Genomic DNA, 22491 nt, shown 5'->3' with positions numbered 1-22491 from the left:
TCTCCATGGATATCCAGATCCTCCCTTAGGACAGACTCACAGGGCCTGGCCATCCTCGGGAGGCTCACTTGATTTGTGCTTGATTCACTCAGGGACTTTTTCTGTCCCTTCTTTTTGAAAATTCCCCACCCGGGTGGCAAAGCCAGGAGCTGCAGAGGACTCAGGGGGAGCTGCCCCTCCATCAGGCGAGTGCCAACGTGCTCTGCAGCAGCCTCCCAGGGAGTTGCCGGGAGCTGAGTTTCCTGCCAGCCCCTCAGCCCTCCCTCAGCCCAATTTCCAACTGGCTGGCTGGGCCAGGGCAGCCTGGACACTCAGCAAACTGAGTACTACTGCAGCTCATGCTCTCAATCAATACTCAATGCTATAATTATTATTAATTCATATTCCTGGGGGGTTCATTCTAATAAGAAACTCCCAAGAGATGGAGGAAGGCACTCATATTTTTTTTTAATTTGTTCATCCTCATTGCTGCCTGAGGGTGGCATTGCCACTCTCATTTCACAGGTGGGCAAACTGAAGCCCTAGGAGGTTAAGGGGCATGATTAAAGTACTATGGCAAAGAGGAAGCAGAGGGAGGAGCCAGGTCTGAATTCTTTCTTCCTCCCCTCTCTGCTGCATCAGAAACCCCAAAGGAGCTCAAGCATTCAGTTGTATAGGTGGACAGTCAGACAATGGAACAGGTGGGAGAGGAGAGCTTTGGGGTGGGGACTTTGTGGGGCCTCTCACACCTCCAGCCCCAGGTCTTAACAGGGTCTCCCCCCATATGCCTGGGGAGACAGATAGATGGACAGCTGGGGTCTTTCCTGGATCCTCTGCAGGTTGTGGGTGCTACTGGAGTAGCCCAAGAAGTGCTGAGGCCCAGGACTGGCTTACTGAGTCCCCTCTCTCCAGGCCTGGAGACAGGGATATGATTAATCAGCGACAAAAGCAGAAACAAGCAGAAAAATTTAATCAGCTTGGGAAGGGCAGGGCCGGGCAGGGCTATGGCAATCAGCTTTCCTGCTGGGGCCTTTGGCTGATTGGACCCAAGGGGGCAGGGAGATAGTTCTGCTGGGGGCTTCACAGATAAGACCTAGACTGAGGCCAACCCAGGTCAGAAGGTCATCATCCTGTATACACCCAGGGCTCTCCCAGCCCAAGGACTTGCACATCTGGCCCCACCTTCCCATAGGCTCTTGCCCCTTCCCCCTCCCCTGCTAGTTCATAACCATGGCATACACAAGTGACCAACACTCCTAACACTCATCCATCTAAACGTAGATGGAAAACACATGTACGAACACTCGGTGGCACATGTACACTTTGAGAAAAAAGATATACGCATGCACATGCTGCTCCCTCAAACACTTGCCACCCCCCACCCCCACCCCCACCCCCACACGCACACATGCTCTGGGCCTAGGGAAGCCCTGCATGCACATTAGGTGTGACTTGCAGCCACCTGAACACACAGGCCCTCACACCAGACCCCACAGGCTCGAGGCCCCATCTCTGTCCCTCCCTGGCCCTGAGGCCATGAGACAGATCAGGGCTCCCCATTTGCAAATGGAGTGACAGAAGCTGGGGAGGATCCAGGACTGGGGCCCCATTCTGGGGAACAAGGTCAGCTGCTAATGTCAACCACAGGACAAGGAAACCTGCCCCAGACCTGTCCCCTTCTCCTGCCTGCTGCCCACATTCTATGACCTTGGTCAACGTCCTTCTCTCAGCCTCAGTTTCCCTACCTTGAGCTTCTCCTGGCACCAACACCAGGCTACTTCTTGAGGAACCAGGCATCTGGGACTAACCTCACCTTTCTGGATCTCTGGTCCTCAGTTTCCAGGTCTCAGCTCCTGGGGGAGGGGGGCAGGGACTGTGGGGGAAGGTGGGTCAAGGGGTTCGAAGGAAGGGCCCCATCCTAATTCACCCCCATCCTGGTCCTGGTGGCTGCGAATGTGAGGTGTGGGAGACGAGAAATCTGAGGGAGACCTACGGGAAAAAGGAGAATCCGGGGCCGAGGGGAGGATGGAGCCCGGGAGGGCTTGGGGCGGCCGCTCAGGGGCCGGCGGCGGGCAGGGGCGGGAGGGGGGAGCGCGGAGGGGGCGGGCAGGCGGCGGGCGGGGGAGGCGGGGAGCGCAGCTAGCGCGGCACAGAGCGAGCGAGCGAGCGAGCAGGAGAGGCGGCGAGAGCCGGAGCGGCTGGCCGGGCGGCCGCGCCGGCGAGCGGACGAGCAAGCGGCGAACAGCGCGGAGCGCGCGGGGCACTGAGGAGCGGGCGCGGCGGGCGCAGCGCGCGGCGGCCGGAGCCGAGAGGCCGGAGCGGCGCCGCCCCCGCCGCCCCTGCGGGGCCCCGGCTGGGAGCCCGAGGAGGGAGGGGGCGGCATGGCCCGGCGGCCCGGGGCGCGGGGGCGTTAGGCCCCCGGAGGGGCGCCCCTAGCCTCGCGCCGCCGTCCTCCGCAGCCGCGCGCCCCGCCCGCTCCAGCCGCCCCGGGGGCCACCGGCGGCCCATGAGCCCCGGCCTCAAAGTTTGCGGCGGGCGGGCGGGCGCGGAGCCTCCAAGATGCCGTTCCACCCGGTGACGGCGGCGTTGATGTACCGGGGCATCTACACCGTGCCCAACCTGCTGTCGGAGCAGCGCCCCGTGGACATCCCTGAGGACGAGCTGGAGGGTGAGTGAGTGCCCCGTCGGGACCCCTGCCCGCCGGCCCTCCTACCTGTGCGCCCAGGTGAAGCGCCGGCGAGGGGCGCAGCGGGGCGGGGGGCTGTCCGCAGGTACCGGCAACCAAGTGGACCGCTCCAGCGAGCAGCTGCGCGGGAGGCAGGATCGGTTCGCACCCCTGGGCGCCGCGGTGAGGGTAGCCGAGGCGGAGGGGCGGCCCAGCCCCTGGCCGCGTGGTCCCCTGCGCTGCGGAAACTTGCCGGGCCCCGCAGCAGGGTCACCGGGCCGCGCAGCCCGCGGTGACGGTGCGGCAACGCGGTGGACTGGGGTGGGAGTCCGAGCTACGCCCCCCGCGCTGGCCGGGCCAGAGTACCCGCATCCCGATCCCCTCCGCGGCGCCCGCCCGTGGCTCTGCGCTCGCATTGACATTCCGCTCGTGTCGCTTTAAAAATCCAATCTGCTTGGGCAGCCGGAGAAGGGGAGAGGGCGACTGCCCTGCTCTTGCGGGTTGTGGGGCTTCCCCCAGCCCCTTCTGAGGCGGTAGCCCCTTCCCCTCAGCTCTGCGGGGACCCCCCAGCCCGGAGCGCCCGGAAGGCGGCCGGGGAGGCGGTGGCGACAACAAGTGGCCGGATTGGGCGGCTCAGTCGCGATAGCCAAGCTTAGAAGGGAAAGGCAGAGAGGCAAGGACCCAAACCTGCCCGTTACCCCAGTCCCTCGGCCTCTCAGACATGAATGGGGACCGCAGGCAACTGTCTAGAAGAAATCAGAACAGGCGACCGCAGCTGGGGTCCTCAGAAAGAGTGTTCTGGGGAGCAGTAAGACCCCTAGGGCCTGCCCAACTCTTTCTCTGCTGAGGTGGGGGGAGGTGCTCATGATTCCCCTCCCCCAGACCTCCTGGTGCCCCATATGGAGTGGAGTTGGGGGCTCTTGGCTGATGGGAGTCTTGGCCTCTTAGGATCTGCTTGTCTGCTGCTGGGGGAGGGGCTGAGATCACCTCAAGGATGAGCCTCTCTGGGTATCTTGGGTTGAAGGGTCTCTCAGATCTGGGGTCTCATTAGGGCCGATTAATGTACAACCTAGGGAACAGTGCAGTTAGGGATGGTGGTGGGAAGCCATGAAGGGAGTTCCCTCCAGGTCCCTAAGCTGGAATGGGGCAGATCTTTGGGGAGTCAGACTGGGTCTGGGGAAGATCCAGAGAAGGCAGACATCATCACACTCACTGCACCACAAGACCAGGAGCCACCTGCTCCTCACCAACAGCCCACACAAACCCTTGGGTTCTAGGAAAGCTTTGGAGACCAGGTCTGAGCTCTGGTGCAGGCAGGACAGATGGAGGGACACTGGTTTCCCTGCCCTGTCCTTATCATTCATTCCCAAAGCCCAAGTCCCACCCTCTCTAGACCAAAGCCCATGGTTCAGAGCTTCCTCTAGGGCCTGGGAAAAGAAGGGGGCATGATGAGGGGCAAGAGGCAAGGGAAGGGGCATAGGCTATCTTTTTCCCATCTTCATTCCCTCCTGCCTTGGGCCAACCAGACCTCCTGTCCGTTTCCCCCTCCAGAGACCCCCATCCTGGTCATTTCCTCCTGGTGACTCAAACAGGGGGCCACATGCTTCCCCACACCCCAGGCAGCTTCTACCTCATTCCCTTCCCTTGCTCCAAGCACCTCCAACATGACCCTGGCACCCCAGCTCTAAGCCTCATTGGGTCCCTCCTTCCCTGATCCTCAATCCTGGAGTGCATGCTCTGAGAGAATCAGAGAGCCGGCTGGGATGCAGGGGTGAGTGGGCCACAGGGTGGGCAGTCCAGGGGCAAGGAGGCTGCAGGCTCCCCTTGGGCCACCTAGACGACATGTTGGCAGGAGCCCAGCGGCGTTAGTCACCATCACACCAAACACACTCCCTGCTTCTCTCCCGCCCCCTTCTCCTGGGCCAGCAGAGGGGCCCTAGTGCAGGGGGCACCTGAAGGGCAGGGACCTCCCTGAAGCCATCGGGTGGAGGGCATGGGACCAGCAGATACCAGGGTGGCTCTGGGCCATCTCCTGGCCTGCGGGCATCTACAGATGAAGACACAAAGACTGACTGACCCTCTTCTCCGCTGCAGGAACCTCAGAAGCCCTCGAAGGTCCTAGGCTCCTTGCAGGGGTCCTTGAATGCCAGGGCAGGGTAAAAAGAGTGGCCATCCCTGGCACCGATCCCTTTTCTGCTGCCTCTTTAGTGCTCCACTGGTGCTCCTTCCCTGGGACTGTATGGATAAGACCCAGGCCCTTGGCTGGGAGGAGGCCCTTCGTGGGGGAGCCACATGTGCCAGAAAGAGGGAGCCAGGCAGACTGGGATGAAACACTGCCGTTTGTGCCTGCCTTCACTGAAATCCAGGGGGCAGTCAGTCTGCGTGGGGAGGAAGAGGAGGAAAGGAGATGGGGAGGGCAGCCTTAGGATGAAGGCTTCCCAGCCAGATAAAGCTAAGTTCAGATTTCTGAACCCTCTGCTCATGGAGTGACCTTGGACAATCTCTTGCTTCTCTCAGCCTCGGTTTCCCTGTATGTAAGGAAGGGGTTGGTATTGCTCTCCCGGGGGGTCCTGCAGGTAGAGGATGCATTGAAAGTACGCAGGACAAGGCCTGGCAGCGTGTCAGGGGTCCCACCATCACAGCCGGGGAGATTGAAGAGGGGACGCTGGAGGAATATAAGCCTGGAGTGTGTAGTGTCCGTGAGGCGGGGCTGTAGGGTGTTCAAGAAACTGGGTGAGGAAGGCAAGCTGGGGGGCTAGGTCTGGCAGAGGCACTTGGGAACCTGTGGCCCTGGGGAACTCTGGATGGCAGTTGATAGGGTAGGGGCATGGCTGGGCAGAGCTGGCCTGGGGCCTACGCAGCCCCACTGAGGGAATGGGAAGAGCTCCGTCTCATTCCCTCTGTATGACACACTATGGCTGCGAAGCACCCCCGTTCTGCCAGGCACCCACAGCAGAGGCCTCCAGGGGTCCCAAGGCATCAGTGGGCTTGAGCACCTGAGGGTGGGAATGAAATAGCTGCAAGCCATCACCCTTTCTGGCCAGAGACAGGAGAAAAGAGTATGTAGGCAGGGAGATGGCCACCTGGGTTTTGGGGTTGTCCAGGAAGACAGTGAAGACTGCATTGAGAATGGCCAAGTGGGGACCTTCTGGGGAGGAGGAGCCTGGGTAGTCTCCTTTCTGCCTCTGGTCCCTGCAACCTGAGCCCAGCAGCCGCCTCTGCACAGGCGAAAAACTCAGGGAGGCTGAAGAGGTGGGGCGCAGGGCCAATGCCGCGGAACTGACAGCCTCTGCAGAGGATGGACACTGCCCCTTCCAGTGACCTCCATTCCGTGCCCCTTCTCTGGACTCGGGCTCTCTTGACAGAGCGCTGGTGGCCTTTGGGGCCTGCTAGGGACTCAGGCCCTGACATAACTCTACAGGTTAGGGAGGGGGCTGGGGGATGTTAGCCTGGGGTGTCAGGTGGGGTACAATGTTAGCCTGGAAACCCGGTGGCCCTGCCAGTCCATTCCTGAGCCAGGCATCCCCATGCCAAGATGGAGCACAGCAGGTTTACCCTGGCCTCATGCGGCAGGAAGGGAGCAAGGCTTTCGGGGAAATGTGCTGGGCTGTGATATGTTGATGGCACACAGTGACTGGGAGTCATGACATCTATGCCTCTCAGGGACCACCTACTCCTTATTCCGCCCCCTACACACACAGAGGCCAGGCCTCAGCTGTCAGGCAGGAGTCTCATCCCCATTTCACAGACTAGGCACCTGAGGCTCTGAGAGGGAAGTGCCTTGCCCAAGTCACCTGGCTCGGAACAGCAGAGCCAGAACCTAAGCCCAGGCCTTGGGTCCTGGCCCCAGCAGTGGGCAGACCAGCCTGGCATCCCAAGTTCTCCCTCTCCTTCTGGCTCTACCATCTGGGACAGTCTGATTTACAGCCAGGCCTGGCCAGCACTTACACGCTTGATTTTCTTGCTTAATCATCCCAGAAAGTCCCATTGTACAGGTGAGCAAACTCAAGGTCACCCAGCCAGGGTAGAGGAGGTTGGGTTTTGAACCTGGGTCTGTGTGATATCAGGATGCCTCCCTGACCAAGGAAGGTGGAGCCTGAACTGGGTCTGTGTGGGCACAGGGGCTTAGGGTGGCGGGGCTCCCGGACTGTGGTACGAACTGGTTGTGCAGTGAAGGGTGCGTGAAGAGACACGTGGATGGGGAGGTGGAAGGCTGTGGATTTACCTAGTGGCCTTGGGAGGTCAGTCATGGCCCTGGGACCTGCTGGGCTGCCTCAAAGCCTCTTGTCCGCCTGCCTTCCTTCCACTGCCTCTGCTCCTGTGTGGTGCCTTTCCTCAGGGTCTCCAGGGAAAGGAGTTGGGTTCCAGTTGAAGCAGCTCTGGCAAGGTGGAAGGAACATCCGGGAACTCAGCTCACGGGAGGGATGAAGGGGGCTGCCTCTGCAACTTTCAGTGTCCAGGGCTTTGCCAGCCCACCCTGAGATGCCCAAAGAAGCCTGTAGAGAGGGGGAGACCAAAGACTTGGAGAAACGTGGTACCCGATGCTGGGTCCCCCTGCCCCAATCAAGTCTCTGGGTCAGCGGCCCGAGGGTGGTCCTCCACCTCTGCCTTTGCTCCATTTCCCTCTTCTGTGGATGGCTCACAGGGTGGGTGAGGGTGCTGCCCTTGGAAGGCTGGGCAAGGGGACAGGCAGCCTCCTCAGCCTCCCTTCCTGCTTCTTCCGATTGCTGACTGTTAGCAGGCTCCGAGTGACGGCCTCACGTCGAGCGGTGCGGTACATGAACTTCTGCTCAGCTGCTTTCTCTGTGTGCCCCTGTGGGTGGGTCCCCACATCAGTTATTCAGTTTCGTCATTCATCCAGCAAATGTTTATGCTTGAGTGACAGGCCCTGTCTCAGGTCACGGGGATAAGTCATGACTAAGATTCCCCCGATCCCTGCCGTTACAGCAGTCATAGTTCACCATTCAGTGTGGGGGAAGAGCAGGTCTGTGGGGCCCCAGAGGAGAGCCAAGGTCAGGCAGGGGCAGGGAGGGCATCAGGGAGATGGACTGTCCAGGCTGAGAACTGGGGCTGCATGGGAGGTAGCAATAGGGAGAGGAAGAGCGTTCCAGGTAAAAGGAGCTGCATATTCCTGGAGATAGAGCAGTGCTGATGTCCAGGCCTGAGAGGGGCCCCTGGGGGCTAGAGTTCAGTACTTGGAATGGCCAGAGCCTAGGGCTGGGTTGGCACTGGCCAGAAACCCATGTGTGTTTGTGTGTGTGCGTATTTGCCCCATCTCTACCCAGAGACTCCCAGGCTCTTCAGAGTGAGCCTTGTGGGTGCCATGCCTGTTACACGCTCTGGTCAGGGGGAGCACACTGCTTCCTTGGTGGCTTAGGAAAATGCTTGGTGGGAGTTGGCCTAGAGTTTCCAGAGTCTAAAGTTTGCAGAAACCCTGGGCCTGGCCCAAATCTCTCAGCTCAGCCGTTTCCCTAGCTCCAGATTCTCAGCTTTCCTTGAAATGTACCTAGGCAACTCGAGGGGCTTCCCTGTATTTGTCTCAGACATACTTGTGAGACTCTAACCTCAGCTCAAACCATCTGGCTGTAAGCCATGGCTCCTGGTCTGTGGTAGAACCAATAGGCTGAGCTGGGCTCCCCTGTCCCCCAGAGACCAAGGAATAACCCCAAAGTGTAGGATTCTTAAAGCAGTTTTAGGATTCACAGACCCCGGCATTAAGTCCTGGATCAGCCTGTCCGGAAGCTGGCTGCCCAGCCTCTTCAGGACTCAGTGTCTAGGTGGGGAGCACGGGGCATTCCTGTGTCTCTAAGGAGTTCAACTCTGCATGCTGAAAACCCACCCATGGGACAATTTAGGCAAAGACCAGCAGGCTGCTAAGTGAAGAAAGACCTCCAGGGAACTGGAGCTAGTGGACTGAGATTTGTCCCCCAGAGGGGCCCTTTGGGGCTGTGATAATTAAAGAAGCAGAGGAGGAACAAAGGTGAGAAATTAGGACCTCATTCATGGTTCCTGGATGTCATCCCCACATAATTCCACCCATTTTGCTATGGGTGAGACTGAGGCCGGTCCAAGGTCATACTCTGCAAGTGTGTTGTTCCCCAACTAAGTGATCCAGGTTCTCAGGCCTCAGTTTTTCCCTCTGTGCAATGGGGAGGAGACTCCCACATCGGATCTAGCATGAGCCTGGTGGGGCCCCTCCACCCCACCTCTGTCTTCCCCGAAACTGGTAGGCAGTATGTGCCCAGCTGGGAGCCCATTAGCTGGAGCTGCTGCCGCCTCATGTGGCTGTCATTAGTGAGTGCTGGCCACTGTTAAGGAGCTGAGTCTTGGGAGGAAGCTCAGGAGGTGGGGATGAAGGAGAGAGAGAGATGGAAGGGGTGGGAATGAGAGGAGAAGCCCTGGCCTGGCAAGCCTGGCATCCTCCCTGTACCTACCACACGGGGGCGTCGTGAGCTCATCAGGAGAGGCTCTGGGAGCCTGGCATGCTCAGACTCCAGGGGACAGTCACCGCAAAGGGCCAGGTACTCCTTTGCAGCCTGGCTGGGCCTGCCCAGAGACCCCAGAATACAGTACCACTAGTGAACCCTTGGTCCATCCTGTGACTGTTTCTCACCAGATCTGCAGATTTTGGTTTGGTTGGATCCCAGGGGTCTGACAAGGGGGCTGTTGGGGTCAGGGTTGAGGTTCCAGACTGCTCTGCTCCCCCCACAGAGATCCGCGAGGCCTTCAAGGTGTTTGACCGTGATGGCAATGGCTTCATCTCCAAGCAGGAGCTGGGTACGGCCATGCGCTCCCTGGGCTACATGCCCAACGAGGTGGAGCTGGAGGTTATCATCCAACGGCTGGACATGGATGGTGAGCACTGGCCCTTTCACCTGGGCCCCAGGGATGGGGGAGGGTCTGGGGCCTGAGTCACTGAGGCTTAGTCTACCCTGGGCCTCTTGTTTCCCCTTCTCCAAGCTACCCCAAAGTCTGTTGCAGGTTGTAGCCAGATCTGGCCCCATTTCTCACCCTGGAGAATCGAGGCCAGATAGCCCTAGCCACATGCAGGGCTCAAAGACTGCTCTTCTCATCTCTGTAGACTGAGAAATGTGGAAAATTGAGAGTTTATAATAAATATATCCCCAGCTTCCACCATCCCAAACAAAATCATTGAGTTGTTTTTACCACTTGACATTTTATTAAGGAAAAATTCATGAGAAAGACCAATAATGCCAAGTCCCCTCTGCTTCATCCCACCAGAGACCTCAAGAGAGCAGGTCACCCCCTCCTGAGCCTCATTTCCTGCCTGTATGGTGGAGGCGATGTCTGGCCCTGTACCTGCCCTGGTCAGCAACAGGGTGCTGGGGAGCCCTGGGTGGTTTTGTGTAAACTGAGTGAACTCTGGGGCCACCTGCTGCTCTCCACCTCCACCCTCCCCCGTGGGGCCTCATCACACTTGGTGGTCTCCATATTAGCCCAGAGCGTGGCATGTTAGGTGCCCCTGAAATTGACTCAAGACTTAAAAAGGGCACTTGCCTGATATGCCAGGACTCCATCCCAACTCCCAAAGGAGGGCAGGAACTGCCCTGCCCGCCCCAGGTAGGTTTCAGCCTGACAATCTGATTGGACCTGTGCCCACTCTAGGTGATGGCCAGGTAGATTTTGAGGAGTTTGTGACCCTCCTGGGACCCAAGCTTTCCACCTCGGGGATCCCAGAGAAGTTCCATGGCACTGACTTTGACACTGTCTTCTGGAAGGTATGTCCTGGTTGGTTGGGACTCAGGGCTTTGGAGACTCAGGGGTTTGTAAAGGGGAGATGACCACTCCAGGCTTCTGTCCGCTGCATGTCTCTATTGGGGAGCCATGGGCTCACTGGGAGAGGCAGGTGTCGGTCAAGGATGCCGCAGGAATGAAGCAAGAGTTTCCAGTCCTTCAGAATCTGGAGGACCGTCCTTGGGCTTTTGTGACTGCAGGGTGTTGGGTGGGGTGGTGGCCAGAGCACTGTTCCTCCTCCTGCCCCAAGTGCGACATGCAGAAGCTGACGGTGGATGAGCTGAAGCGGCTGCTCTACGACACCTTCTGTGAGCACCTGTCCATGAAGGACATAGAGAACATCATCATGACAGAGGAGGAGAGTCACCTGGGCACAGCCGAGGAGTGCCCTGTGGATGTGGAAAGTGAGTGACAGGCCCCTGGGACAGCTCAGCCACTTGAGCAGAAGGACATACCAGGGGTTTGCAGAGTGGGCTGGCGGGGTGGGGGGTGGTTTCCTGTGTGTCCCAAGCTTTGTGTCCCTGTGTTCCCATGGGTTGAGACTGCGTGCCAAAGTGTAGGCAGCTTCTGATTCTACCGATTTGTGTCTCCTTCTCTCTGCTCCCTGGTGCTCCCCGTGGGTGGCCACAGCCTGCTCCAACCAGCAGATCCGCCAGACATGTGTCCGCAAGAGTCTGATCTGCGCCTTCGCCATTGCCTTCATCATCAGCGTCATGCTCATTGCAGCCAACCAGGTGCTGCGCAGCGGCATGAAATAAGTGCCACCTGGGCACCTGGTCTGGCACGTGCAGTGCTGGGCCCACTCCCACCCACCACCACCTGCAGCCCTTCTCCCTCAGCTGGCTCTGGACCAATATCCTGTGTATTTCGGGGCCTGGACATCTGGTGACCCCCACCCCTCTCACCCCATGGCCCTTGCATGGAGCTGTGGCTAGGCTGCGGAGAACCTGGTGGTGGCCCTGAGGACGGCCCCCGGCCCCTACACCATGCCCGTACCCCTACCTAGCCTGTATGTAGCGCTAACTCTTCCTGCTGTCCAGGGGCTCCTGGGAAATGAGGGCCTTGTACAGGAACCCCAGGACCCAGCCACTGCTGTGGTCTTTGTGCCCAGAGAGGGCACCTGCCTACCGCAGCTCTAATCCCTGAGGTTTTCCAGAGCTGTGGGCAGGGTGGAGGAGGTGGGGGCAGAAAGCTCCTCTAGAGAAGGAAACAAAGCTGGGTCTCTTGAGTCCTTTCCTCTGACCCAAACTAGCCCTCCTCCCCCATGTACCTGCTAGGGCCTGAGCCTGCCCATTTCACAGGTGAGGAGCCTGAGGCTCAGAGGGACAGATTTGGCCTCAGGTTTTCCTCAGGGATTTTCAGGAAGGGCACAAGCTCATGGTAGGATGGGGCATCTGAGATGGCCCTGAGGCCCCTGAATTTCTGCCCCCAACCCATCCTAGCAAAGGCCCAGTGACCAAGGGTATCCTGGTCCCCAGCACAGAAGTCAGAGCTGTAGTCCAGCTTAGGAAGGGAACAGAGCTAGGGCCAGGAGGCCTCAACTGGCCTGAGCAGCCTGTGTGATCTCCCCATTGGCCTGAGTACTCCTCCTGGCAGACCTTGGGAGGGCCCCTGGGCCAGCCCTTGGGTGGAGGAGCTGGCATAGTTCAACTCTGTCAGTGCCAGGAGGTGTGACCAAGCTATTCTCCCAAACCCAGGGCCCGCCTTCTGCCCCCTCCTCCCTCCATTCTTCTGCACCCTCAAGGCCAGAGACCCAGCTCCTGTCCCTGCCCCAAATATGCCATCCCAAACCTGTGGCACTAGCTCAGCATGGGAAGATGCAGGGGCTGCAAATTCTGCTAGGGCTGGGATGGCAGATGGAGTCCTTGCGCTCCTCTCCCCAGCCTTGGGGCCACTTATCACCTGGGCGACGAGGGAGCCACACTGGCACACCCTTTGCCTGGCTGAACTGAGCCTCTGCTGGTCTCTGTTGAAGAAGGGCAGAGAGGACAGATCACCCTGGACCTTGTCTCATCCCAGCCCTGCCTGTCCCCTGGAAAGGGTTGGAAGGAGGAGCTGAGAACACGGGTTTAGGGAAGCACAGCCAAACCAAGGGAGGCTTTCTTTATATACACCTGCAAGTTTTCTCCGTCTTCTCAAGACATTCCAGAAGGGCGGGTGGGTGAAGCAGAGGGTGAAGCTGCCCAGCACAGACTGGGACTAGGTCTGCAGCTGGTATGGGGGACTTTTGAGGCTTGGGGAGACCAGGCCTACAGTCTCAGAGGCTCTGGGGACATAACAGGCAGAGGGCTCGGCCTCCCCAGTAGGAGCAATTGTCTTTATTATGACAGATAAGCGCTGACCAGGTAGCAGGGGCAAGGGGCTCAACCCCACTGCACTCTTGGCTGCAGGGGCCACCCCCCGGGTGGGGGTGCCCTCAGGGATGGAGGCAGCTCCTGGACCGGCGGCCAGCCTATGGGGTACTGGAAGACAGTGGCTCTGATGGGTTCAGCCCTGGAAAGAAGGAGAAAGAGAATTAGAGCAGGTGCAACTGAGGCCTGGGTTGGAGCACAGCCCAGATCCAGCTCTCCCTCCCACCACCCTGGCTAGGGAGGGTCAACTGCCTGCATGGCCCTTCTGGAAACAGAGACTTGAAAACACACAGACCCTTAGAGGCAGCAACCTCCTCTCCAGGAACTGAGCCCAAGGAAACAGTGAGGTTGTAGGTAGATATTGAGCTACAAGAATGGCTTTGAGAAAAACAAAAATAACCTTAGTGTCCACCTGTGGGGGACTGATTAAATACATATGCACGTCCAGTGAAGAATGATGCTATGCAGCCTGTGTAAAAATTAGGCAGACATATATGCACTGATGAGGAGAGACATACTATGTGAGTAGGGAAAAAAGCAGCTTATAAAATAATGTATATAGCATGATACTATTTTTGTTTAAAGATATATAACATATATAAATGCATAAAAAAACCTGGAAGACACAGCAAAATGTTAACTGGTTCTATCTGAGTGGTGCAATTATGGGTGGTTTTTTTTACTTCTTTATACTTTCCAAAAGTTTTGCAAGCACGCAAGCCTTTGAAATCCGAAAAAAATATTGTCTAAAATGTTTTAAAAAGCCTCATTTCTCATGCTACTCATGTCCTTAACATTCACCTCTCCCAAACCACCACCCCAGGGCCCATGGGAAGTGCCATCGATGGAAAGGCATCTTCTGTGCCCAAACTGTGGTACCCTAACCTACAGGAGCTGACTGAGACGGAGGCAGCCTCCCCCCACCCTTTCAACTATGCCACATTCAGACTTGTCCATACCGGACCTCCCTCAGGCTACAAAGCACTTTGAATTCACCTGGGAGCTCGTGTATTGTCTCCTCGGGCTTGCAGTGCTCAGAGGGTAAAGACTGGGGTAGGAATGGCATTTTTTTACCCCAGTGCCCAGAGCCAGGCCTGACATGCAGAGGCGACACAGTAACTGTGTGCTGAATGACACAGTTATTCAGCTATACCAAAAACTCTTACAGACTAGGCACTATTGTGGACCAGAGACCAGGGCCTAGAAAGAACTCAAGAATCTCACATGAGACAGATGAGACAACTGAGAGGTGCAAGGAGTCCTCACTTGTCCAGGTGACGCAGGGGATGGAGGACGAAGGGCTAGAATGCAATTCAGACATTTCTCCCTGCCCCTTCAGTTGCCTTTGTTCTAGCCACACCCCACCCCATGCCCTAACCTTCATGAAAGGTGAACCCTGGAAGCTTCTAACAGGCTTGGGGGCCCAGTGGCCAGCCCTCTGCAGAAAGAGAAGGGCCTGGGTTTTCTGTGAGAGGTCAGGACAGGTCTCAGGCCTCCGAGGTAGAGGCAGGGGTGGGCGGCTGTGCTCAGCAGCCCTGAGAGTTTGCCTCTCCCCACCCACTCAGCTTACCCTTCTCTGGGCCTGATAGTACAGGATCAAGGACTTCTGGGAGCCCTAACTGCAGCCTCTAGGATTCCCATTGTGAGAGGAACAGGGACATCCCCTACTCAATGGGCTTCCGCCTGCTGGAAAGCACAGAAAGCAGCTCTTGACATGATTTATGGTGCTGGGGAAATTTCATAAATAGAAGGTTGAGGGTGGAGGAGGCCACAACTGCGGGAGCTGGGGCTCTCTATGGAGTCACAGTGACAGTAGAGCTCCCCAAGGGGTGTGATCCTGGGAAGCCCCAGCCTCTAAGCCTCAGGCCCTTCCTCTAGCAAATAGGGCACATTTCCAGGCAGCTGGGATCCAGCTACTGGGTTCAAGGCTCAGTCCAGTGTCCCTGCCTGCCCTGAGGCACCCAACAGAGAAAGGGCAACCCCCGAGTCTGCTCACAGATACTGAAGCCTTGCTAGGGTCCCAGATGTGCCAGGCCCTGGGCCTTACAGCCCATACCTGCAGCCCTGGCACAGAGTAGACAGACACAGGTACATGGGGTAGGACTCTACTTGAGGCTTCCAGCATGGCCTGTTTGCCCTGTGTGTAAGGACAGAAGCAGCTCCCTGGCAAATCCCCAGCTGTGGTCCTTACCAAAAGGAAATAGAGTCTTATGGAGGTGGATGGGCCAGAACAGTAGCTGTGGCCCAGAAAGGGGTATGTAGGGGAGATTAAGAGGGATAAAGTCACAATCAGAAGAGCCAACAATGGGAAGCAGGGCCGAGCACTGAACTGGTTGGGGATTAGTCTGTGTGTCTAAGGCCAGCTGCTCCCTCCCTCTGCCACTGTCTGCTCTTGGCAGATCCCTCAGGGTCAGTCTGTTGAGGGAATGAGCAAAAATGCCACCAGGCTGCACCTTCAAGAGCCTCCGTGCACCATGTTGACAAGGAAAGTTGGCTCAGCTCACTGTGTGTTGTGGGGTTCTGCTCAGTCTGTAGGTCTATGTGGTCCCAGGTGGGTCAGGCAGCCATCTGTTCCCCAGGAAGGAAACAGAAACCCAAAGAGGAAAAGGGGGCTACCTAAAGTCCTCAGACTGGTCCCCACACATTAATACTCAGGTAACAGGCATCTAGGCTGGCCACACTGCTCCCCTAAATGCACACACATGTAGTCACCATGCCCTGGGGACACCCACACTTGCTCAAGATTGTGAAGGGGAGCTGGGGCTAGAAGGGGCCACGTCTTAGAGTGCTAAAGCTCACAGGCTGGTGGGGTTGGCAGAGGCAGTTTTAGGCAGAGGAAACCGCATGCATGGGGTTCCCAGAAATCACAAATGACTGTCCATCTAAGAGGCTGCTAAAGTGTCCACTGTGACTGACAGGCTAAGTATGACAGGTGATCAGGTGACCCCATGAGTCTGGTAGCCAGCAGTTAGATTCCCATAGGCCCTGTGAACTAGGTTGTAGAATCCAGGCCCTCCCAAAGTGGAGGTGGACTTGGGAGGGGTTAAGCAGGGGAGGCCCAGGGCCAGAGTGTGTTTTGGAAGCTGTCTGGGGCTGTAATATGGAGAATGAACTGGAAGAGCTCAGGGGAGGGGAGAGACCTAGGAGAGGGCTGTTATGGCCAGCTAGGAGAGCCACAATAGGACAACCCAGAGGCTGGAATCTAATTCCCTACAACCCCACAGGAGGGGTTCATGGACGCAGAAGCACAGCCCCGATGAGCAGAGGTGTCATGTTTCCCAAAACTACCCTGCAGGGAGAGGACTATGGGAGACCAAGGTAGCAATGGCAACAGCAAGAATAAAAGGTCACCTCCTTTCCAACAACTCTTTTTTCTTAAGGTTGTACAGGTCTGTTCTGCCCAAAGAATGATTCATATTGGCTTGAAGCCTTCAGGAGGCAGGTGAACAGGTGGGGAAGGGGCAGAGAATGTTTGTGGAGAAAGCAGATCTCTTGGAAGTGCCCAGGTTGATTGGCCAGAGGAAAAGTGACCTGGCAGAGCAGTTTAGACCCTGCTCCCCAGAGCCCAAGGCAGGTTCCAGTTGTAGGCACCATTCCAAAAACTGCTACTGCCATATTAGCAGCTCTAATCCAGCTAGACTGTAGACCACAGGGTCTTCCTGGATCCTCCTCACAGCCCTAAGAGGTATTCAGGGTATAACTCACTCCCAGGAGACACCACAGGGCAAAAGCAGGGCTGTAAGTGGCCAGGACAACATGAGGTTGGGAGGAACTCATTCATATGGGACCAGTTCCAAAGAGTGGTGCAGAGCAGAGACTGAACTGAAGTGATCTCAGGAAAATGGGGATCCCCAGAACTCCCTAGTCAGACCAGCCCTCCACCACATGAGCAGAAGTAACTTGGCATTCAGGATCTGGATCCCTGGAAGATGGCTGGTAACAACAGGGGGCACCCAGATGACCAAAGTCACAATCCCTTCAGACAGGTCCAAAAGGCAGGGATGGCATACTCCAACATTTGAGTTTTGTCCAACTATATAGTTTTAAGGTAGGGATATACTGGGCACATATTTAGAATAAAGGTAAAATACAAAATTAACTTTAAAAGACCTTAATCATCTCTTTCAACTGGACCCAGAAATTTGCCTTCACCTTCTGGCACAGCCCCGAGGGAAGTCCATGGACTTCTCTGACCAGACCCTCTTGGCTCAGGTCAGGTTGTCATCCCATGAGACCATACCACAGAGCAACTAGGGCCTGAAGTGCTACTGCAAGATGGGGAATCAAGGTGGCCCAGGGTAGGGCAACTTGCACACAGTCATGTGCAGCTCACAAGCACACCCCTTGGTCCCCTTTTGTACCCTCTCTTCCTCCCATTTCCTCCCCCTCTCCATTACTGGCAGCGGGGAGCTCAGGAGCCCTGGACTTTGGCTGTGATGCTAGGTGGCTGCGGAAGCTCCTGCCTATCTCTGTGCTTCTCTGTGTTAATGTATAGTGTGGGCTGTGTCTGAGAGGGGAGGGTCTGAGATGGCATGCAGCCCACATTTGAGGGCCCCTGGCCCAGCATGCTCCCTGTATGAGAAGTTCCTGTCCATTTTTGAGCATTCTGAGTGCTCAGGCCACTCCCCCTTAGGGAGGCGTGGGAGAATGATGTTGTCAGCCCCTGTACAGTCCCTGCTCTGCCTATTCCTAGCTGTGTGCCCTTGAGCAAGTTGAACGTCTCCATGAGCCTCAGTTTCCCATCTGTGGGGCCCTGGGACAGGCAGTGGATGATGGACCACTGGGAGCTTGGCCACCACAGCTCAAGTCCATCTCTCTAGCAATGGACTTAGTGCTGTAGAGTCAACCTGGCCAACACTTCCCCTCCCACCAGCACACACTGCCAGAGGGGGATGAGACATAAAAGGTGGGGACCAAGGACAGGTACCTTTAAATGTATACCCCCTCTGGCCAGTGCCTGGGGACCCAAGACCCTCCACTGTAGCCCTACTCATAGGGATCTCTGGAGGAGGGTAGGGGAAGAGTCTAACCATGGCCTTTGAATTTAGGAAGTTCATGGAGATTCCTCAATTTTAGCAAAAGACCAAAGGACAGGCTGCCTGGGGTCTTGCCCCCAGCAGCACAGAAACACCTGGGAGTCTATACCTGCTGCTCGGGGTTGAGCTCAGTCGCTTGGCTCTCTTCTCCAGCCAGTCCTCCAGGTGGCCCTCAGGGAGCTCGGGGGTGTCCAGAGGCCACTCCCTGGCCCGCCTCTCCTCTGTGGGAAATAGGGAGACAAAAGGAAGATGAGGGGCACAATTCTGCCTGCCTGAACCCCACCCTCCCGCAAAGTAACAGCAACTGGCCAGCTCGGGGGAAGTCCTGGGATGCCACAGCAATCTTCCAGAGAAATGCAGGCTGGTAGGCCAGGAGCACTGCTGCTGGCTTGTCCCTTTACTGCCCCTACTGCTTGAGCCTATCTGCATCCCATGACCTGGTGCTACAGGCCTGGCTCTGCTCCCCATTGAAGGGAGATAGCGACGGCTGCCTCCCAAGCTTTGGGGAGCTGGAAACAGGACAATGAGTATAAAGAGCCTAGCCCTCAGGAGGGGTTCAAATCTCAGGTGCAAGGGGTCAAAATCGGCAGTAGAACAAGGTTGAGTCTTGGTTCTGCCACCTGCCAGGTCTCCAGACAAGGCATGAGCCTCAGTTTTCTGGTTTTTCTTCTCATATAATGTTGTACAAAAAAACACTGCCATTGAACTAAAGCCAGGAAACAAATGGTCTGAGTTCATACAACCTGGGTGTGAGAGGGTGATGGGGTCTATCTCCAAGTGGTCTGGGATGGGCCATGGGCCAGAGGAAAACAAACTCATGGCATGACAACACTTGGGGGCTGGCCCTGGGCTCACTGCACAGGGCATCATTGCCTGGGGCATCATCACGTTTGACAGGTCAGGACACTGTCTCCAAGAGGTCAAGCCATGTGCCAAGGTTACAGAGGATGTGGAAGAGCCAAGACCATCCACAATGCCAGCCTCCTTGGGCCTCACCCTATCTCCATCTCTACTAGATATGATCTCAGCCTGAGCTCCCCACCACAAGCTAACCATTCCCTGAGAGCCTGTGGCGCATGGGGAGCTGGAGACATCAGCACTGCCAGGACTTGCTGGCTGGTGCCTTGAGGCCTCACTTCCACCCAGAGAGAGCTCCTGGAAACCCGGTGTCAGTGCCAGAGCTGTTGTACTGGCTCTCCAGGGGAGGGCATAGAGCCCATAGGGTCCAACTGGGCAGAGGGAAGTGAAGCCTAACAAGGGATGAGGACAAAGATCAAAGTGCCCCAGGCATTCAAGAGCTCCCTAAGGCAGCCAGAGAGAGAAGAATGGATAGCAGCCTCCTGGGAGACCCAGAGTCAGTCTCTAACTCACTGTGGGGCTCTCTCAGGGTCCTATGGTCTGAGGTCTGAGTATTGGCCTTGGTTTCTTCATCTGTTCAATGAAGGGGCCATAGGAGATCAGTTAAGATGTCTAAGAGGGCCAGGTGCAGTGGCACACACCTGTAATCCCAGCATCTTGGGAGGCTGAGGCAGGAGGATTGCAAGTTCAAAGCCAGCCTTAACCACAATAAGGCACTAAGCAACTCAGTGAGACCCTGTCTCTAAATAAAATATAAAATAGGGCTGGGGATGTGGCTCAGCGATTGACTGCCCCTGAGTTCAATCCCTGGTACCCCCTATCCTGCCAAAAAATACCTCTTACTCCCCCTCCCCAAAAAAAGCCCTCTAAGAGGGAACCTCCTTGTTCTGTAATTGGAAAGCCAGCATTGAGCTGCCCAATGGCTCACAGGCCTGTTTCTACAGAAGCTGAAATTGCCCTGCCCCTCCAGAAGTCACTAGGCTATGAGGATCCTGAGGGAGTAAAAAGTGCTTTCTTCATTCCCCTTGCCCAAGTGCACTAAAGGGGATCTGCCAAGTGTTGAATAGGGATTCCTATGGTGCCTGATGGAGGGGGAGAGGGAGGGACCCACCACACCTGCCGGGTTAGTGTGTGGGCAGTGGGGCACTTTCAGAGCTCCCAGGCGGGAGCCATAAATTTTTCACTTTCAGAAGACACAGCTGTGTCTCTGACGCCCACCTCACATTGTGGAACTGGGGACTCCCTATCACCCTGAGCAGACCTTGGTCTGCCCCACATGATGGCTTCTACTGAGGGACAGAAGGGGAGGTGCAGAGCAGTTTCCCCAGTCACAGATCCCACATCTCTTGCCCGCACTCCATTCCCGCCCTGCATAGGGCCCCTGCCCAGACGCACCCTCCACCTGGATGCTCAGCTCTTGCAGGTCTCGCTCTGACATGTGGGAAAATCTGCAGTTGGAGCCAAAGTCACACTGGCCTGCAACAAGAAGACAGAGTTACTTGCCATTCAAGAAGGGCACCTATTACAGGCTGAGGGCACCCTGATGACGGGTTCTGACCTTTTAGAAACAAGGTTTTAGGGTCTCTGGTCCCACTCTCACTCAGCAGTCCTGGTGGACCAAATCTGATCAAAGTGAGTCAGGACTGGGCTGCACAGATCTCTGCAGGCTGTCTCTCATCACCAACCCCTCCTCCCCACCTCCTTGAATTACATGTGGGTTCCTGAAAGAACACGCTTTCTCCTCCATGCCAGGCTGTTGCACATGCTGTGCCCCTACCTGAAGCCCCACCCGCCCGCCTGGCTTGCATGAGCAGCTGGACTGCTCCTCCAAAAGACCTCAGCAGGGACCGGAATTGTGGCTCAGTGGTAGAGTGCTTGCCCAGCATGTGTGAGGCACTGAGTTTGATCCCCAGGGACCACATAAAAATAAAAAACAAATAAAATAAAGGTATTGTGTCCATCTATAACAACAACAACAAAAATCTATTAAAAAAAAGACCTCAGGGGCTGGGGATGTGGCTCAAGCGGTAGAGCGCTCGCCTGGCATGCGTGCGGCCCGGGTTTGATCCTCAGCACCACATACCAACAAAGATGTTGTGTCCACCGAAAACTAAAATAAAAATTTTCTCTTTCTCTAAAAAAAAAGTCCTCAGCAGCACCTTTGCTATGGAGGAACCAAAGTTTGGGTGGTTTTTCCAGGCTCAAACAAGGAAACCAAAGTGTCTGGAAATAACAGGAGCATGGTGGTATCCTACATCAGTGTAACCTCTCAGTGTCAAATGTACCTCAAAGCCAAGTCTATGGGAGAGCTCCTGATCTGCAGGCCTGGTGACTATTTGGGGGGGCAACACCATTTTCTGAGAAGAACACGGCCTTTCATCCAGCTTCCCTAGCTCACCCACAGTACCTCTCCCCAGGGCTAAGTTCCCTTACAAACCACTGTGGTTTTCCTCTTTGCCTTGGCTTCCAGGAAGCTCAGGGCCAAACTTTCTAGTACACAGACCTCAAGAGCAAACATGGAGACTAATTATTCTCCTGGCTTGTCTTATTTTTCCTACCCTTACTTTCATCTGTCTTTGCTGCCTTTGCTTACTAAGGTCTGTATCTCTTTGAAGTACAGTTGTCTTTGTGAGATGAGTACTGAGCAGTCAAATCAATACTTCTGAAAAGCTGAGGACTAGACCAGGGAAAGACCCAAATTCCAAACCATGGGGAGGCCCTGACTGACTGGTCAGCTGAAGCCGGGCTGCAAAGTGGACTCAGGATGGTGTCCAGAGTTGGAGAGGATACTCTACAGAGATCCACACACACAAGCCAGACAAGGTATTCTTGGTCCCTGAGGGGACCCAAACCAGCAGAGCACTTTACCTGTCAACAGGAACTTCCTGCAGGGCCGCTTGTTCTGCTCATCCAGCAAGATGGCAGCTGCATCTATAAGAGAAGAAAGGGACTGGGTTCAGATGGCTCCGCCAAGGAGGGAGGTAGAGTCTCAGGGAACTGAGGGAAGAAAAGAGCTCCCCACACATGGAGGAGCATTGCTTTGGTTGACCATAGAGGGGGATGCTTGGCAGTGGGATCCAGGGTGACCTCCATCCCTCACCTCACCTAGGGCCAGCCAAAGTCAAGAAATAGGTTTTAGGTCAAAGGTATTTGATTTTGACTGCACAATGGACTCACATAGGGAATTTTCTTTTTCCCCAACCAAACAGAGGGGAAGGGGAAAAAAAGCTCTTTTATTTCCATATAAAATCATTTTTGAAGGGGCTGGGGGTTGTGGCTCACTGGTAGAGCACTTGCATCACATGCGTGAGGCACTGGGTTCGATCCTCAGCACCACATAAAAACAAATAAATAAAATAAAGATATTGTGTTCATCTACAACTAAAAAAATTTTTTTAAAAAATCATTTTTCGGGCTGGGGATGTGGCTCAAGCGGTAGCGCGCTTGCCTGGCATGCGTGCGGCCCGGGTTCGATCCTCCAGCACCACATACAAACAAAGATGTTGTGTCCGCCAATAACTAAAAAATAAATAAATATTTTTTTAAAAAAATCATTTTTCAAGTTTCAGAACATCTTAGGGCTGGGAATGTAGATCAGCAGCAGAATGTTTGCTTAGCATATGTGGGGCCATGAGTTTGATTCCCAGCACCACAAAAAACAGCAATAACTGGCTTTCTCAGAACAACTTCTAGAAATTTTAGGGAACTTTAATCAAAACATAGGTTAACCAAGTGAGAACTGACATGTAGACATTATTTCGTCTCCCCATTCAAGAGTGTCATATGTCTCATGTATTATCTCCATCTTCTCTTTATTCCCTAATAAAATTTAGAAGTTTTTAAATAA

General features: G+C 55.8%; 2 protein-coding genes across 3 annotated transcripts in view; one reads left to right on the top strand and one right to left on the bottom strand.

Annotated features, from left to right (window-relative positions):
* Positions 1-2538: 2538 nt before the first annotated feature.
* On the top strand, positions 2539-11157 carry Cabp7 (calcium binding protein 7). Its single transcript, XM_026413368.2, has 5 exons — positions 2539-2647; positions 9356-9499; positions 10271-10383; positions 10650-10803; positions 11030-11157. The coding sequence occupies exons 1-5, from the start codon at positions 2539-2541 to the stop codon at positions 11155-11157; spliced, it is 648 nt and encodes a 215-aa protein (XP_026269153.1).
* A 1540-nt stretch (positions 11158-12697) lies between these two features.
* Positions 12698-22491, bottom strand: part of Zmat5 (zinc finger matrin-type 5) — a 31578-nt gene continuing 21784 nt past the window's right edge. For both annotated transcript variants that reach the window (XM_026413349.2, XM_026413351.2), the window contains exons 3-6: positions 21513-21575; positions 20040-20120; positions 17896-18007; positions 12698-12892 (exon numbers count right to left, since the gene is read on the bottom strand). In XM_026413349.2, the coding sequence (XP_026269134.1) occupies positions 12763-12892; positions 17896-18007; positions 20040-20120; positions 21513-21575 (386 nt within the window). In that variant the 3' untranslated portion in view covers positions 12698-12762. The remainder of the gene's footprint in view (positions 12893-17895; positions 18008-20039; positions 20121-21512; positions 21576-22491) is intronic.

Source organism: Urocitellus parryii, chromosome 3 (genome assembly GCF_045843805.1).
Source record: "Urocitellus parryii isolate mUroPar1 chromosome 3, mUroPar1.hap1, whole genome shotgun sequence".
NCBI lineage: Eukaryota > Metazoa > Chordata > Mammalia > Rodentia > Sciuridae > Urocitellus > Urocitellus parryii.
This window is presented reverse-complemented; position numbering and strand designations above follow the sequence as displayed.